The sequence below is a fragment of the Mirounga leonina genome, unplaced genomic scaffold, assembly GCF_011800145.1.
Source record: "Mirounga leonina isolate KUSES-001 unplaced genomic scaffold, KU_Mleo_1.0 Mir_154, whole genome shotgun sequence".
Classification (NCBI taxonomy): Eukaryota; Metazoa; Chordata; class Mammalia; order Carnivora; family Phocidae; genus Mirounga; species Mirounga leonina.
Genome location: NW_023270389.1, coordinates 24,236,127 through 24,253,128, shown reverse-complemented (window position 1 = coordinate 24,253,128; position 17,002 = coordinate 24,236,127). Strand labels below are relative to the sequence as shown.

The following is a 17,002-nucleotide window of genomic DNA, read 5'->3' as shown; positions in this document are numbered from 1 at the left end:
GTGTTCCAGTCTCTGAGATATTTCTTCCGAAAAACCATTTTTTTAAAATACCACTGAGCAGCCTGAAAATCCACCCACGCATGAGCAATCTCCTGCAATATACAGCAAAGCTTTCAGGTGTCATAGCCATAATAGCAGGTGGTTCCTTTGGGTAGAAAAATTATGGCAAAGATGCAGAGACAGAAAGCAAACTGTTTTGATATTCTGGGTACAGCTTTCCCCAAGTGAATCATTCCCATATGCCTTCTTTTACCATGGGCCCTTTTCCAGAGGAAGTGGGTTGTGTGAATAGAGGTGTAGAGGTGGATTGTGGTGGGCAAACTTCTATGGTGCTCATATTTGGCAGATCCAATTAATCTTTTGATATTTGTCATCCCACTCTTATACAAGTTAAGGCAATACTCGAATATGGATTTAATACCTGTTTTTGCTGTCCTCAAAATCAAGAGATTCAGTAGTGCTCATCAGAGGCGAGGCTGCTTCTGAAATTCCATATAAATAGATTTTAAATACAAGCTTATAAGGAAGGCTAAAACTGGAGCCATTTGCAAAGGGTGGTCCTTTAATTCACTTTTTTATTATGAAATATTTGAGACATACAAAAAGTTTAAAGAACAGGTATATACTCTTTAGTGAACATTTGTTGCTTCTAAGATAAAAATCTGAATTAGTGAAAAAGACTTCATTTCCAGATAGAAGGGCAGCAAAGCTGGAAATTGAGTTTTGCCTAAGTTTTTTTTTTTTCTTTCTCCAGAGTGTATAAGACTGGCATTCTTATCATGTACAGGCACACCAAGTCTCCCTTACTGAGCAGGGAGATGCAGTTGCTACCATCTTAATTAAAAGAAAAAAGAACCAACTAAGGTCTAATAGGGAAAGATGTATACAGGAAGCTTGCTAATGGAAAACTTGACTTTTTTGGATGGAAGACAACTACACTGAAGACCAGAAAGGAAACATTAAGCTCATTAATTCTTGGCTCTTCAAGTCTTAGAGTGGTGTCCGTAACTAGCTGTGTGACATTGGGCCAGTTCCTTAGCCTCTCTGTACCTCAGTTTCCTGAACCATGTGATGAGTAGAGTAATAGGTTATACTTCTTAGGGTTGTTACATGTCAAGCCCTTAGAACAGTTCCTGGCATGTAGTAAACCCTCAATAAATGTTGCCTCACTATCTTCGTCCTCCTCAAAGGAACGTTATCATCGCAGGAGAGCAGAAGCTTTGTCTTACTTAGTTCTGTGTCCTCAGCTTCTGTTTTTCCCACAGTAGGCACTCAATAAATATTAGGTGGATGGATTAATTAATGACAATAGCTAGACTTTGAGGCTGAAAATCAAAAAGAATTTGTCTTAAGTTTTATAGCTAGTGAGGGGAAAAACGGACGTTGGGTTTAGAATAAGCTAGGGAAGGAGGGAAGAACCCTAAACTAAGATTAAAAGACCCACATTCGAGTTTAAGTTTTTTAAATTTTATTTTTATTTAAATTTTTTAAAAAGATTTTTTATTTATTTGAGGTGGGGAGGGCACAAGTAGGGGGGAGGGACAGAAGGAGAGGGAGAAGCAGACTCCACACTGAGCAGGGAGCTCCATGTTGGGCTTGATCCCAGGACCCTGGGATCATGACCTGATCTAAAAGGCAGAGGCTTAACCGGCTGAGCCACCCAGGTGCCCCTCAGGTTTAAATTCTTTTAGCTCTCTGAGTGTTGAGACTAAGATTTTCTTTCCTAATTTGTAAAATGGGAATAATTCCCAAAATTATTCTGAGGATTACATTAAGGTGTATGTGAAAGCTACAATAAATTATAAAGGGATATACAAACACATGATATTATTAATTTTTATCTAAGTGAGTTTACCCATTGGATGACAATAAAATGATTCTATGAGAGTCTTGGAAGAAAGAATCTTTAGCTAAGATGTAAGTACTAAAAATATTCAACCCCAGAGGTACCACAGACATAGACTAATTTTTTCCATCTGTGCAGTTTAGGGTAGATTTGGCATACGCTCAATACCAGGCAAGAAAGAAACTATGGTTTAGGCTGCTTTGAAAGTAAAAAAAAAAAAAAAAAAAAAAAAGCAGAAAAGGAAACTATTTCCTTTTATAAGCATGAATGTTAAAATAGGGAAAGCCTTCATCGAATAATTTACCACTGAAGCAGGAATATTTGAGCCATATTCTCTCCCACTTTCCCCACTCCCCACTCTCCCCACTTATGTTCTAATTAGTTCTTTCATACATCATGATTTATAGATTATGGTCACTTCCTCCTCACAAAAGAAAAACAATATAGATTATTCTTTATAAGCCATGTGTGATTCAGAGGTCAAAAGAGCAATTTTTTGTAGGGTACTCTCCCTAGATTAGTAATATTTAAAGACCTGTTTTTCAGAGCCAGGGATTATTTAAACTATTATGGCTTTAAGATTAGGCCCCACCCAAGATGTCTCAACAGAGCCTGAGTTTGAGGTTGAGAAACTGACATGAGGAAAAAGATAAAGGAGCAAAAAAAAGCTGTAGTGGGTCAGCTGATGACTCACTGTCCCTTCCTTGAACTTCAGGAATGACAGGATGAAGAGGGAAAAGAGGCAGTGTCCCACTGTAGACCAGATGTTCTGTGAAAGTCAAGAACTTCAGGAAACTTAATGATCTGTGTATGTTCTTAGGGTAAAGCAATAAATATAATTTCCATGGTTTAGTTGTTAATTGCATCCAAGAAAGGACACCAAGAGAACTAAGCTTGATTGCATTTCACCCTCACAACTATCATCCTAAATCTGATCATTTTATTCTCCTGCTTCAAAACCTTAATCACTACACATTGCTATTGGAGTAAGTCTAAACCGAACAATGGCATAGACTATTCTTCATGACATCATCTCAACCTTCCTTGATAGCTTCACCTACCAATTACTTCTCCTCCTCCTCCTCCTTCTTCTTCTTCAAGTAGGCTCCACACCCGGCGTGAAGCCCAACATGGGGATTGAACTCACTACCCTGAGATCAAGACCTGAGCTGAGATCAAGACTGAGCCACCCAGGCACCCCCTAATTAATTCTTATCACATATCTTGGAAGGTATAGGGGACTACTTATAATTTGCCAAATAAAGCCAGATACTTTTAAGCTCCAGTGCATTTGTTTATACTATTCTCTCTGTCCAGGACTCTCATCCCAGCTGGCAAACCCCTAACTGTACTTCAAATCCTGGTGAAAGCATCATTTCTTGTCTGTAGCTTTCTCAACTCCCACTCTCTCCTACTACTCAGAATGATTGTTCTTTCAGCTGTGGTGTCATTGAACTCTGAGCGTGTATTTGTTAAATCACTTATCCCGATGCATTAGGTAGATTCATCAGGTTTATCCTCTCCCCAACTCACTGCGTTCTCCATGAAGGCAAGTGTGAGCCCGTCATTGTTCAATTCTTGGCACACCATACAAGCATAAGACAGATTTGTTGAATTGAATTAAATATTAGAAGAGGGCCAAAGCATAAAGGGATTTTCTAGGTCTACGAATTATGCTGGGACTAGGAAGTATGTGCTAACTCTACGTACATGATTCTGCTTTTGGTCTTATCAGAGTGCATGTAATTTGCTTTTTTTTTTTTTTTTAAAGATTTTATTTATTTATTTGAGAGAGAGAATGAGAGAGAGCATGAGAGGGGGAGGGTCAGAGGGAGAAGCAGACTCCTTGCCGAGCAGGGAGCCCGATGCGGGACTCGATCCCGGGACTCCAGGATCATGACCTGAGCCGAAGGCAGTCGCTTAACCAACTGAGCCACCCAGGCGCCCTGTAATTTGCTTTTATTAAGAAACTGTCAAAAAAACAGTATCATGAATATATTTCTTCAGATAAAACATTATTAATTCATTTGTAGCTTAGAATTGACCTTCCCATGACCCAGTTAGCTAAAATGTAGCTGAATAATTTGAAATATTCTCCAACTGGAATGGGATCACATTTGGGGTTTACTTTAATCAGTGCACCCCTGTCTTGCTTTTGCTCTTCGAAGAGCCCCCTTTGAAGGCATGAGCTCAAGGGAAACCAGATGAACTCTGTCGAGTTTTAAACTTGCCACTTTCTCTCCACTAGTGTTCAGCTTTTCTTCTCTAACTGAACACGCTAACTGAAGACATATATAATGTAATATCAATTTATTTTTTAATCTTATTCATTATGCCACCTTGTTCCAAACAGTCTTTAAGAGAGGTTAAAGAAAAAAAAAATCCAAATCCAAAACCAAATTGTTCCACATTTGGTCCATATTCACCCACAGCATCCCAGGGCTGATCATCAGTCAGTGTGATAGACTTTTGGAAAAATTTTCCAGGTACTAGTAATAGCATTTCCTGAAGTTGGATGTTGATTTACAGCAAAGGATTCTGCTGATGCCCACAGGTCACTTCTCTCTTATGATCCAGTATGAGTTTGTTCAACCTTGAAATCAGTCACTGAGGCCCCCTCTCGGGGTACATAACGAGGCAGGTGTTACCCAGCATACAACCTGGCTAAATAAAATTGTAGCTGACTCATGTCTGCAGGTGCATATGGGGTACAGCCTAAAGAGCAAGAGCGGGAGCTCGAGAGTCAGTCTGTCTGTCTGAGTTTGAATCTGGCCACGCCTCTGAGCCGTTATGTGACCTTGGACAAGCTGCTTAACCTCTCTATGCCTCACTGTGTCATCAGTGAAACCGGAATAATAATATCTGCCTTGTGGGTTTGTTGTGTGGAATAAGTGAATTAAATCTGTAGAGTTAATTAATTAATTAATTAATTAATTAATTATTAAGATTTTATTTATTTATTTGAGAGAGAGAGACACAGCGAGAGAGGGAACACAAGCAGGGGGAGTGGGAGAGGCAGAAGCAGGCTTCCCGCGGAGCAGGGAGCCTGATGCGGGGCTCAATCCCAGGACCCTGGGATCATGACCTGAGCCGAAGGCAGACACTTAACGACTGAGCCACCCAGGCGCCCCAAATCTGTAGAGTTTAGAACAGTGTCTGGTACATGGTGAGCACTCAATAAGTGTTAGCTCTTGTGTGTTATACTTTTCCATTTTTGGGTAAGAAAAGTGGGTACAATAAAAAATTAAAGGAAGGCTGGTCATTTTTACAACAAAACTTTATTTACAGAACCGCAACTCAGTCTGTTTTGGTATCACTATTGACAAAATGCCTACAGCTGAGGTATTACTAAGGCGATACACTGACTTTAGCTGTACCTAAAATCACAATCCAACACCATCCCAGTTTCCTATTTCTGGGTGGCTCTGAATGCAGCTTAAAACAAAAACAAAATTCTCTTTATAATGTATAATGGCTTAAGCAAAACACTTCTTTAGTTTTTTTCTATTTAAGGGTTGGAACTGAGACTACACATTTAAAATTTGCTATTTACAGAGAAAGTCCTAGAGAAGAGAATAACTTAAAGATGGAGGTTTAGTTGATCTGCTTTCATAACACAATAACCATATGACTTTAGAAGAATGTAAATAAATAATGTTCCTAAACAGTATATATTGATAATCTTGTGACAAATTCATTTACCTAACATCGTGCTGAGGAATTAAGAGATTTTCTCCATAGATTTTAAAGTTTTATCTTATTCTATTTGCTGATTCACAAAGTCTTGTTCCATTTTAAGGAGTTTTCGTCAGTATAAGGCAGGATAACCAGTATCTATGGAAACCTAACAGCTTGGTTTTTTAAAAAAAAATTCCTCTTAAACTTTAATTTCCAGTTGAGCTTGTCATATGTATGCATGGTAATACGCATGGATATATGCTTGGTTGACATACACACATGTATATGTACGAATGCCCTTTATTCAAGAGTATAAAATTAAGAGTATCTGGTATCTCACTGTAAGAAAACTTCCCCAAGATTGTGAGGTAGTTGAGTGACACATGAAATAATCTTCTCCAACCTGAATTTAAGAATGCACCTTTACTGGGTGGAGGGGTGGAGAGAGGAAGAGGAATCAGTAGAAGAAAAGAACTACAATGGCTCAAATTAAATTCAGGTAATGAGTCTGAGATAGCAAATAAATAAATCAACAAATGTCCAATTCCCCCCCTCCAAAAAAGAGAAATCAGTAGTAAATCCTTCCTAATACTTTTAAAGTCAATCCATTAATATGTATTTTACATAGGAAAGAGTCTGAATATTATACATATCATTATCCCTCCCATTCATCGAATACACTCCTCTGCTGAGATATCTAATGTGTCTTCATCTGTATTCTCCTCTATCTCTGGCAAGTTGCCCCAAAGTAGGAAGTTTACACCTGAAAAGAAAAACCATAAAATTACTTAGTGCTGATTACTATTACAACTCAGAATATGCTATATGAAACATTGTATGTTAACATTCTTATATGAAACCATAGTGTTAACAATAAAGAGAAAAGATATTAAAGAATGTACCATAGATAAAAATGATCTAATATCATTCATGTAGGGCATAAACATTTTTTAGGCCCTTTCAAGCAAGTGCTTGAATTCTAGAATCTTCGAACTCCAAAGGATCTCAATGGTCCATTTCCTTAAACCCTGCCCCCAGGTATATTATGCCATAATCACTCTACACTGATAATTTTCAAATCTATTTTAATGATTTTTAAGGATGGAGATTATTTTAGATTAAGTGTCTCTTTGGAGGGTACAGGGGAAAGGCTTGAAATAAGTCTCCTCATCTCCTCAACAAGCATGGAAGTAGCTGGTGGCTTTTTTTGTGTGTGTGTGTCATTCAAAAAAGCAAGGTTTTGAAGCCAGTTATAATATGAACTGCAGGTGGGTTTTAGTTTGGGGGCTATGAAGGTAGACCTTTAGGACCAGGTTGTAGCTGCCAAGACAATAAACAAAACAACAATCTAAAGCTTCCTAATGAAAGGACAGATCTCATACTGAAGACTCTAGTGTAGTATATATAGTAAAACACCATACACGTGATAGAGGGTCATGAGATGGTTTATTCTGGGCGCGTACTATATCCTATAACTTGAAAATACTAAACTGGGAAAAACACCATTATTAGTTGACTTCTAGGAGAGCCAGTGGAGTCCAACAAGGAAAGCAAATCTCACACTCTGTAGCTGTCATTGTGGGCACAAGGAGGACTCAGTAGACTCTGGATGCTCACTCCACACACACTGAGATAGTGGAATGAGCCAGGGTTTGGAGATGTGGTTTGAATCTAGTCTGGTAATCGCTACCACTACCAGTACACCATGGATGGACTACCTTTACTACAAATGTGTGCAACTGCAGACAATATATATTATTTTTTGGGTGTATTTAAATTTTTTGTAGTGTGGCATTATACGTAGCTTTTCTAATTTGCTTTTTTCATCCAACATAATTTTTTTGAGATTTACCTATATCCATATGTATAGCTTTAGCTCATTTCTTTTTATTTCTGTATTCTGTTGTGTGAATTAAATATGTATACAGCAAATATATACATATATGGCAGATAGGGCGCATCTCTCATTGCTTCCTAACTGCCCATTTTGCACAGGAACTCAAGGAAACATGTACAAGGAGGTGCACTGTTGCACTGTTGAAACAGTGGAAATAATCAACTCTCTTGGTTGAGATACTAGAATCTAATCAGGCAAGAAGTTAGCATCTATTTCATGCTGGGGGGGGGTGGATACAGATGTCTCTCCTATTATTTTCTGTAATTTTTGTGTGTGTGTTTACACTGTTTATAATAAAAAATATTTCCCCTCCAAGAATGAACAGCATTCTGCTTCTGGTAATATGGCATTGATGAACTAACAGGATAATAAGGAATTACTAGGCCAAAACCTAAGGGATAGTTAGAACCCATAAAGGTAAATAAAGGCTGAAGTCAATTTGCCTTTGAGGGCATTTGCCAATCCCAGGGAATTTGAACTGAGGTTTCTCAAGCATCCTCAGGAAAGTTTCGGGAAATCAGGTCGACGTGTGAAGCCTAGCCTAGAACACAGACATGGGGCCCTTTCAGTCTAAACATTCTAGAATTTCATAAAGCTTGTGTATGCATTCCTTTGATGCTGCTGATTCAGGTGATTCAAGGACAGTCCCAACACCATGAGAAACCCTGTTTTATACCAAGCCTCTGGAAGGTCTTACTTTAAATCACAATATTAGGGTTACAAAGGAGAAGTTTGATATTCTTGGAGTGAATACTCAGAGACATGAGTAGCTCGGCACAATTGGTTCAAAGGAGAAAAAATAAACTAAGAGATTGGATCTGACAGAAGGAGCACCTTCCTTTCTCTGTTAAGAAGGGAGGAAGGAAATCCTGTGATACATCTGTTTCTCATGGATTAGATTCAGTGTGAATGGAAGAATGCGGGGCTTTTATCTTTGAAAAATTGACAAATATTAAAAAGTAAATCAAAATGGAAAAATCTCCACCCTGTGTTTTGAATTCTGTGAAGCAGGAAAAATAGTATCAAAGCAGAAACTTCCTTTAATGTGTCCCATGATCAACACAAATATAAAACTGGAGGCCCAAGCTAGAAGCCCATATCTCAGGGGAGCTCAGATAAGTCCTTCCTCAAAAATGGCCTTCTTAACATCCTGGAGTCTGAAATTAAGACCTGCAAATGATGGGTTGAGAGCTACAATTGAACGCCAGGTGATTTTATAATCAGAGTCTATAAAAACCTAAGCATAATTGGCAGGTTTGAGGACCCTGAGAACCTAGCTTACAATTCATGATCTTTAGTCTGTGAAGGCAAATCAGCCTTAAGAAAAGGAATATATTTTAAGTTCTGAAGAAGATTAAAACATACATCTAAAAACCTGAGAGTATTGGTGCCAACCTGGATTGTTGAGTTCTTTAAATTGTTCCCACTAAAAAAATCCCCTAAAAGTCAACCTGGTCTCTTGTGTAAATAGATACTAGACAGAGAAGACCTGTGTCTTACAACAAAACTGCGCGGCTCCAGACAATATAAAATGTATCATGTAAATGTCCTTTAAAGAATTGGTTGTATGTTAAATAGTTAGTAAAACATACTGGTATTAAATACTTCCCTCGAATAAAATTCCATCATAATTTATTAATATAGATGTCAAAATGTCTGTTTTTATCCTGGAGCAACATCACCAAGTACAAAGGTTACCTAGCCATCCTCCCTCCCAGCTCCCCACTGCCCCAGCCTCCCCTCCCTGCTTTCCTACACACGCACACACACACACACGCATAATTGACCATCAAATCTAAAATCTTCCAGAATTCCCTGGAGTTATAATAGGTATCAAGGCAACAATTTAGAGCAACTAAAATATTAATTTAAAAAGACGAGAAGAGCCACCTTTGAGGCTCTTGTACATAATGACAACAGCAGAAATGGTGATGAATTTTAGCTAGTAGTTTCCCTAACTGAATGTTTGGGATAAAAGGACTCAAGTTTCACTCTTTCAACCCAGGTAAGAGAGTTTCAGAGGGAATCCTAAAACAATCTATTGAGAGTTTCACTCAGGTATTGATAAATAAATGTCAGGGAAATTTCTGAGTCAGTTGTTTCTTACCGGTAGAGTCTAGTCTGTTAATATCATAAACTGCCTGGCTGTGAAACATCCAGAAGTGTCCATTGTTGCAGGAAAGAAGGCAGGAACAACATGGAACAATCACATGATAACCTACAATGTTCCCACTGAGACAGAAAGTAAATATAATTAGATACCACCTAATAACTGGCCATATAAGCATTTTTATGTGCTAAGGTAAGTAGATAGACCGTATGAAGACCTCATTTCCTCCTAACAACCTCCATTGCTAGGACCTTTGGGATAGGAGTTACTCCAGTAATGTTAAATTTGACAGTGCTACTGCCAAATGGGAAAATGGTCTTTCAGTTAAGTGAAACAATACTAACACATTCTCCATTTCTTCGCTAGTATTACTCTGTGCATTTTCCTTAAGCTAGCTTCTAAATGCCATGCCCTAGGGTCATGATATGTTCTGTAAAGCACCCACAACTGATGTGCTGTGGGTAAAAAGGTTTTTGCTATGCCCAGAACTGCAGCAGGTTAGGTTCTTCTATGTTCTAGTTCAATGCCAGCACCTAAAAACTGTTTCAACAGATGGAGGAGTAGGAAGACAGCATGAGCCCTTGTAAACCAAACACAAGCTGGCTGCTCTAATTTTAGTCCTGGTGTTTTGAAGGAATTCAGAAATAAAGCAATTCCATAGCTTCTAGAGAAAGTTGCAAAAGTTTGTACTGTCTTCAAGATTATCCGTCTGATTATAAGTACCTAATTCTTCCACAGATTTTTTTTCCCCTATGTGGTCACTATTAAATAGAGTGAATATACAGGGAATGTTTTAGCTAGTGCTTTTTCTTTTTTTAAATGACAACACGAACTACTTATACCTTGGGTTGTAAAAATTCTTATTATAGCTTGTTTCCACCCTGTGAGATGTGCGAGTCAGTCATTTTTGTGAGGCCCTATAAAAAAATACTGTAAAAGGTACCAGCCTACCTAAAATATGTCTTCTAATCATAATCTGCTTGGAAAGGCAAACAAATGAAAGCAAGTTGTTCTTGGACCGGGACTGACAGTTATTTGTAAGACAATACTGCAAGAGTAAATTCTGTGGCTTTAATCATCATCCATATTCATTCACTCATTCAGCTCATGTTTATTGAGCATCTACTATGTGCCAGGTACTGTTCTAGGTGCTGAGAATCCAACAGTAGACAAAGTCCTTGTTCTCATGGAACTAACATTCTAGTAGGGACACATCAGATCATTTTGATCCCCCGTTAAAATCCCTTCAGGGGCTTCCCATTGGCCAAAAATCAAAACAAAAAACCCCTTCATACCAAGGTCTAGATCTGTGCTATCCAAAATGTGGCTATTGAGCACTTGAAGTTTGGCTAGACTGAAGTGTGTGTAAATAGAAAACACACGAGATTTCAAAGACTAAGAATAAAAAATAGAATGTAAAATATTGTGTTAATAGTTTTTTATGTTGGTTACATGTTGAAACAATATTTTGGTTACACTGGGTTAAATAAAATATACAACTTAAATTAATTTCACTTGTTTCTTTTTTACTTTTTAAAATGTGGTTATTAGAAGATTTTATTTATTCATTTATTATTTTTTAAAGAAGATTTTAAATTACATATGCAGCTTGTAGATTTCTATTGGACAACGGTTCTGACTATATCTCTAATCTACTCGTACAATTCTCTCTTGATGTTCACAATGTCTCAGCCACGCTGGCCATCATCTTCTTATTCCTTAAACATGTTAGGCTTCTTCTTGCCTTGGGTGCTCTGCACTTGCTGTTCTATCTGCCTAGAACATTTTCCCTTGGGGTACTTCTCATCCTTTTGGATTCAATTCCAATGTTACCTTCTGATGAGAAGGCTTCTCTGAGCATGCTACCTCAAAAGAGCTTTTACCTGCTCTCCCAAACTCTATAATTCTCTATCATTTGTTATTATTATTTCCTTTGGAGCACTTTCCATCATATTAAATAGCTTCTTTTTTTTTTTTTTTAATAAGTCTCCACGCCCGATGCAGGGCTTGAACTCACAACCCTGAGATCAAGAGTCACATGCTCTACTGACTAAGCCAGCCAGGCATCCCAAACTTTATTTAAAGTAGGCTCCACACCCAACATGGGGCTTGAACTCACAACCCCGAGACCTAGAGTCCTGTGCTCCATCGACTGAGCCAACTGGCGATCCCCCACACCCTATTCAATATCCTATTTATTTAAATATCTTACTGATGGTAATATCTTACTGGGTGGCTCGTTAAGCGTCTGCCTTCGGCTCTGGTCATGATCCCAGGGTCCTGGGATCAAGCCCCACATCAGGCTCCCTGCTCACCGGGGAGCCTGCTTCTCCCTCTCCCACTCCCCCTGCTTGTGTTCCCTCTCTCGCTGTGTCTCTCTCTGTCAAATAAATAAATAAAATCTTTAAAAAAAATAAATATCTTACTGATTGCCTTCCCACTAGAATGTCTAAAAGCCAGTGACTTTGTCTTACATATTGCTGTATTTCTAGCTCCCATATCAATGACTAGCACATAGTAGAACTTCAATATACAGTTTGAATGAATGAAAGAATGAATTTAAATCATTATTAGCACATAAGAATTTGAATATTAGGATTATAATTTATAACCCAAACCCCATTTAAGTGCAAAAAAAAAAAATCTCAGCTTTCTTCTCTCTAAAATGGGACTAATAATACTCAAGTCTGCCCACCTCTCAAAAGATAATAGTAGGGCGCCTGGGTGGCTCAGTCATTAAGCGTCTGCCTTCAGCTCAGGTCATGATCCCAGGGTCCTGGGATCGAGTCCCACATCGGGCTCCCTGCTCTGCGGGAAGCCTGCTTCTCCCTCTCCCACTCCCCCTGCTTGTGTTCCTGCTCTCGCTATGTCTCTCTCTGTCAAAAAAAAAAAAAAAAAAAAAAAAAAGATAATAGTAAAGTTTTCATCTGTGTCATAATTTGTAATCTATTAAGCCTTTTAACATTCATAACACTCTATAAAGTAAACACAAAAGACAATTAAATTTCTATCTTCTTAAGTTGGAAGATAGTTTATGTTTTCTTAAGATATAAATTAAACAAGGAAACAGAGGTTCAGGGGTTCAGAGGTTTAAGGAGTTTACTTGAGATCAGATTGAGAGTAAGAGTAGGGCCAGGGCTCAAACCTGATTTTTTATGATCGTAACTCTATGTGTTTTTTCCTCCTAAACTATGTTGCCTTTTTCTGAAAATGAAAGCAGATATTTGTCAATGCACTTTGAAAAATTGTAAAATCATATACAAATGTGCCACAAGACCCTTTTAAAAAATTACTCTAAATAACAAATGGGTTTTCAATGGCTCATTGCATGGGTTATAACCAGTGCTCGATTCAGCCCACTGAACCTTTCTCCGTGCTGTGGTGTTAACATCCATCTTCCAAATGCAGGGCTATCTAGAATCTTGCCAAAAATTACCATTTTAGGGCGCCTGGGTGGCTCAGTCGTTAAGCGTCTGCCTTCGGCTCAGGTCATGATCCCAGGATCCTGGGATCAAGTCCCACATGGGGCTCCCTGCTCTGCGGGAAGCCTGCTTCTCCCTCCCCCACTCCCCCTGCTTATGTTCCCTCTCTCGCTGTGTCTCTCTCTGTCAAATAAATAAATAAAATCTTAAAAAAAAAAAAATTACCATTTTAAACATGCGATGTCCTTCAGTTTACATTTGCAGATTTCAGTGAAATAGCATCTTCCAATGAAGTCCACAGCACTGGAGAGGGAAATGTGCAGAAATAGTCAAGGTACTTTAAAAAAAATGTTGTAAAAAGCACATATAATGTAAAATCTACTAACTTAACCATTTTGTAAGTGTACGGTTCTGAAGTGTTGTGTATTCACATTGTTGTGCAATGAATCTCCAGATCATTTTCATATTGCAAAACTGAAACTCTATACCCATTAAACAACTCCCCATTTCCCTCAGCCCTCAGCAACCACCATCTACTTTCTGTTTCTATGAATCTGACTATTTTATACAGCACATGTAAGTGAAAGCACATAGTATTTGTCTTTTAGTGACTGGCTGATTTCATTTAGTATAATGTTCTCAACGTCCATCCATGCTGTAGCATTCAGCAGGATAGCCTTCCTTTTTAAGGCTGAATAATATTATTATATTGTATGCATATACCACATTTTGTTTATTCATTCATCTGCTGATGAACAATTAACATTTGTGTTGTTTCCATCTCTTGGTTATTGTGAATTATACTGCTGAGAACATGTGTGTGCAAATATATCTTTTAAATCCTGCATTGAATTCTTTTGGATATATATAACTAAATACAAATACACACTCAGATATATACACACGCCCAGAACTGGGATTCCTGGATCATATGGTAATTCTATTTTCAATTCTTAGGAACTTCCATGTTATTTTCCATAGCAGCAGAACCATTCTATGTTCCTACCAATAATGCACAAGGGTTCCAGTTTTTTCATATCCTTGCCATTAAGTGTACTTTTGGTTGTGATTTAGCGTGAATTTTGTAGGCCCAAAAAGGCTGAAAGAGACTCTAAAGTAGAACAATAATATATTTTGTAAGAGTCAGTTAATACTTGTGAGCTTACCATAAATGCAACAAAACTTCCATTTAAAAAATCTTAATGTGTTCATTAATTCATACACATCTTAGCACGTTAATCCATCACTGTCATAACCCCTTCGAGGAAGAATAGACAATAGAAAAAAACCTGGTTCTATTGTAGACTCTGGTCTAACCTCTAACAATTCACCTATCTGAGCCCTCATCTTATTGTTTACTACATCTATTGCAAAGGTGAATGGGTTAATATTTTAAATTTGTGTGCATGTGTGTTATCTGTGTGGATGTGCTACTAAAAAGAGAAAGCCCTAGACAACAAATCATAGAACCTGTGCAATAGTAGGTTCTAGATTTATTGTCTAGTGCTTTTTCTTTTTACAACACACACACACACACACACACACAGTACTCAAAATAGTAACCCAGATATCTTTGCAGTAAGTGAGAGCTGTTGGCTTTGCCATTAGGCATGACTACACTTAAACCACTTCAGAAAAGATTTCAAGAAAGGAACAGTTCACAGTTTGGAGTAGATTTTTAAAATGTTCAAGTTTCTATCATTGCAAAGTTCATTTTAAAGTGTTATGATTATTGGCCTGCTTCCTCTGGCTCTGTGTCCAAAGACTAGCTGTTCACCCATATTTTATCTCTTTCACTTTAATGATAAAGACCCAAATTTTGAAAATTATGTAAGGGCATATATATGCTGACCATGGAAAGAGAAAGTACGTTTTAGAGCCAGAAAAGGTATATTTGAGTCAAATAAAATGGCTATTCTTCCAAATCGGTAGCAAATTCTTAAGGACTCTACCTACAAAAGTGGGTAGTGTCTGAAAACAGAATTTAAGAGGATTGAATTACGCAAACAAATGCATGGTATCTGAAATAGTGGACAAGGATTGTTTCAGGGCTAAGTCTCCATTTCATCGCATACAAATCTATTTCTCGCTCATTAGGAGAGAGATTTTTGAGAAAAGAACACCAACTTACATGGACAATGGATCTGATTCAGCCTGCCAATCGCAAACAATGGCAGAAAATTATGAATATTTTTTGGCCTAAAACTTCATGGATAAAAATGAAAAATTTAGTGGCCTCTTTTCTCTAACAGTACAGAAAATCTTGCCTGACTTTACCTAGAGTCTAGGGTCTAGGTCATGGACTTGATCCAGTGAGATGGCTGGGCAGGGCACAGCGCCAGGGATTCAACTTCAGGGATGTGGTCACATGACTATAACTGAACTAGAAGCATTACATCAGGACTGACCACTCTGGCTAAACCACAGACTTTGTCCAGACAGTCTGCCCACTTAGTTATAATCCAAGGGGATCATCAGACTGTTGGGAGTGGCTGGAACACCAAAATGATAACCTCCTTGTGGACTCCCAGAGGTCCAAAGCATACACTTTTCCCATTTAAAGGCTACCGTTGCCCGCCACTAGCATGACTTACTTGGTAGGAGGGATGTCTGTAGAGAAAAGGTCTATTTCAGTATCAGCCAGCAAAACAGCCTTCATTCCCCTAGAGCTGAGCACTTGTTTACAGAATTTGCAACACAGGATGGACACGCACCGGTCCTTGAAACTACAAGTGCTGGTAGACATGGCGTCCCGGGAAGGATGCGGTGTAGGATTTTTGAAAGAGGAGACTTTCCTAGTTCGATTCCCCCAGGTTAAAAATCAAATTGCGAGGTCTAGAGCTTTTCTAAGCCCTAAACTTTAGGGAAGGAAATGAGTTCTTTTCTGTTTTCCCGTGGGAGGGTGAAAGTAATATTTATTGAGGAGGAGCAGGGCGAAGCAGCATATGTGGCTTTCCTTTTAATTTTCGGGGAAGGGAGTGGGGTTTGAAGTTGCGGGGGCGGCGAGCTGCAAGGGGCCAGCGGAACTTCTCTACAGTAGGCCCCCCAGCCTCGCGTCTAAAAGGCTCCTCCACTCTTCAGCCCCCGCCCCTTTAGCAATTCCCTGAACTTTCTCCAGCAGTGTCTTTCCTTGAAAGCTCTCCTCCTAAGCCCCTCCCTCCGAGCGCTCCAATTCCTCCCCCTCCTCCCCCGGATCGCCGGCCAGGCGTCCCTACCCACGCCTCGTCTTTGGAAATCTTTCTCCTCTTCCCAGGATCCAGAAATCCCCTTGGCTTTTCCCACCCGGACGAACCCCGGTTCTCTTCAGTCCTCCCGGGACCCTCCCCCGCTCTGCTCGCTCGCGAGCCCCCCTTCACTTCTCTCCTGGCAGCCCCCAGCCCTCAGCGTGCTGGCTGGCTCTCGCGCCGTTTCTCTCGGTCCCCCGTCCCTCAGCTCTCCCTCGTGCCCCCCGCCGTCCCCTTAGGTCTCCCTCCGAGCGGCCGCTCCGGAGCGCGCGGTGGGGTTGGTAGGACGGGGCAGAGATCGCTTTGGGGGCTCAGTCGGCGCTGGGGGCTCTGTCACCGAACGCGTCGTTTTTTGCTCCCTCTTCCGCTCTCTCTGCCTTTCCAACCGGCTGTCAGTTTGAATTGCCGGCGCCGCGCACCGATTGGGAGAACTAGAGTTCGCCTGCGTCCCGCATTGGAAGGCTCCGGAGCCTTCCCCTGCTGAGATCTTAGTGGCTTGGAGACCCTACGCCCCGCCTCAGTAACGGTGCTGTGATCAGCTCAGCTTTATGGTTGGTCGAGCTTGGCTCCGCCTCCGCTCTCATTGGCCGGCCCCGGGAGTTTTGGGCAAATCCTACTCTCGCCCCAGTGAAAGAGTCAAGGCACGCCCTTCGCGCTTCTTATTGGAAGACTTTCTACAGTCCTGAGATCTCTACTCTCTATTGGCTAAAATTCTCCGCAACGCCCCTCCTCTCTACCCTGGTCCAATTGGTCGTGCTTTCCCTCAAGAGTTTGTGTTTGGCTGTTGGTTCCACTTTAACCCCGCCCATTAATCCTACTTTAGGG

General features: G+C 39.7%; 1 protein-coding gene across 2 annotated transcripts; it reads right to left on the bottom strand.

Annotated features, from left to right (window-relative positions):
- Window positions 1-5,221: 5,221 nt before the first annotated feature.
- On the bottom strand, window positions 5,222-16,078 carry FAM72A (family with sequence similarity 72 member A). 2 transcript variants are annotated; one of them, XM_035010196.1, is made up of 4 exons: window positions 15,548-16,078; window positions 13,179-13,256; window positions 9,529-9,653; window positions 5,222-6,287 (listed from the first exon to the last, which is right to left on the bottom strand). In XM_035010196.1, exons 1-4 carry the CDS (start codon window positions 15,697-15,699, stop codon window positions 6,193-6,195), a joined length of 450 nt encoding a protein of 149 aa, XP_034866087.1. In that variant the 5' UTR covers window positions 15,700-16,078; the 3' UTR covers window positions 5,222-6,192. The 2 variants fall into 2 exon arrangements, with proteins under 2 accessions (XP_034866087.1, XP_034866088.1); XM_035010197.1 differs by lacking the exon at window positions 9,529-9,653.
- Window positions 16,079-17,002: the final 924 nt, after the last annotated feature.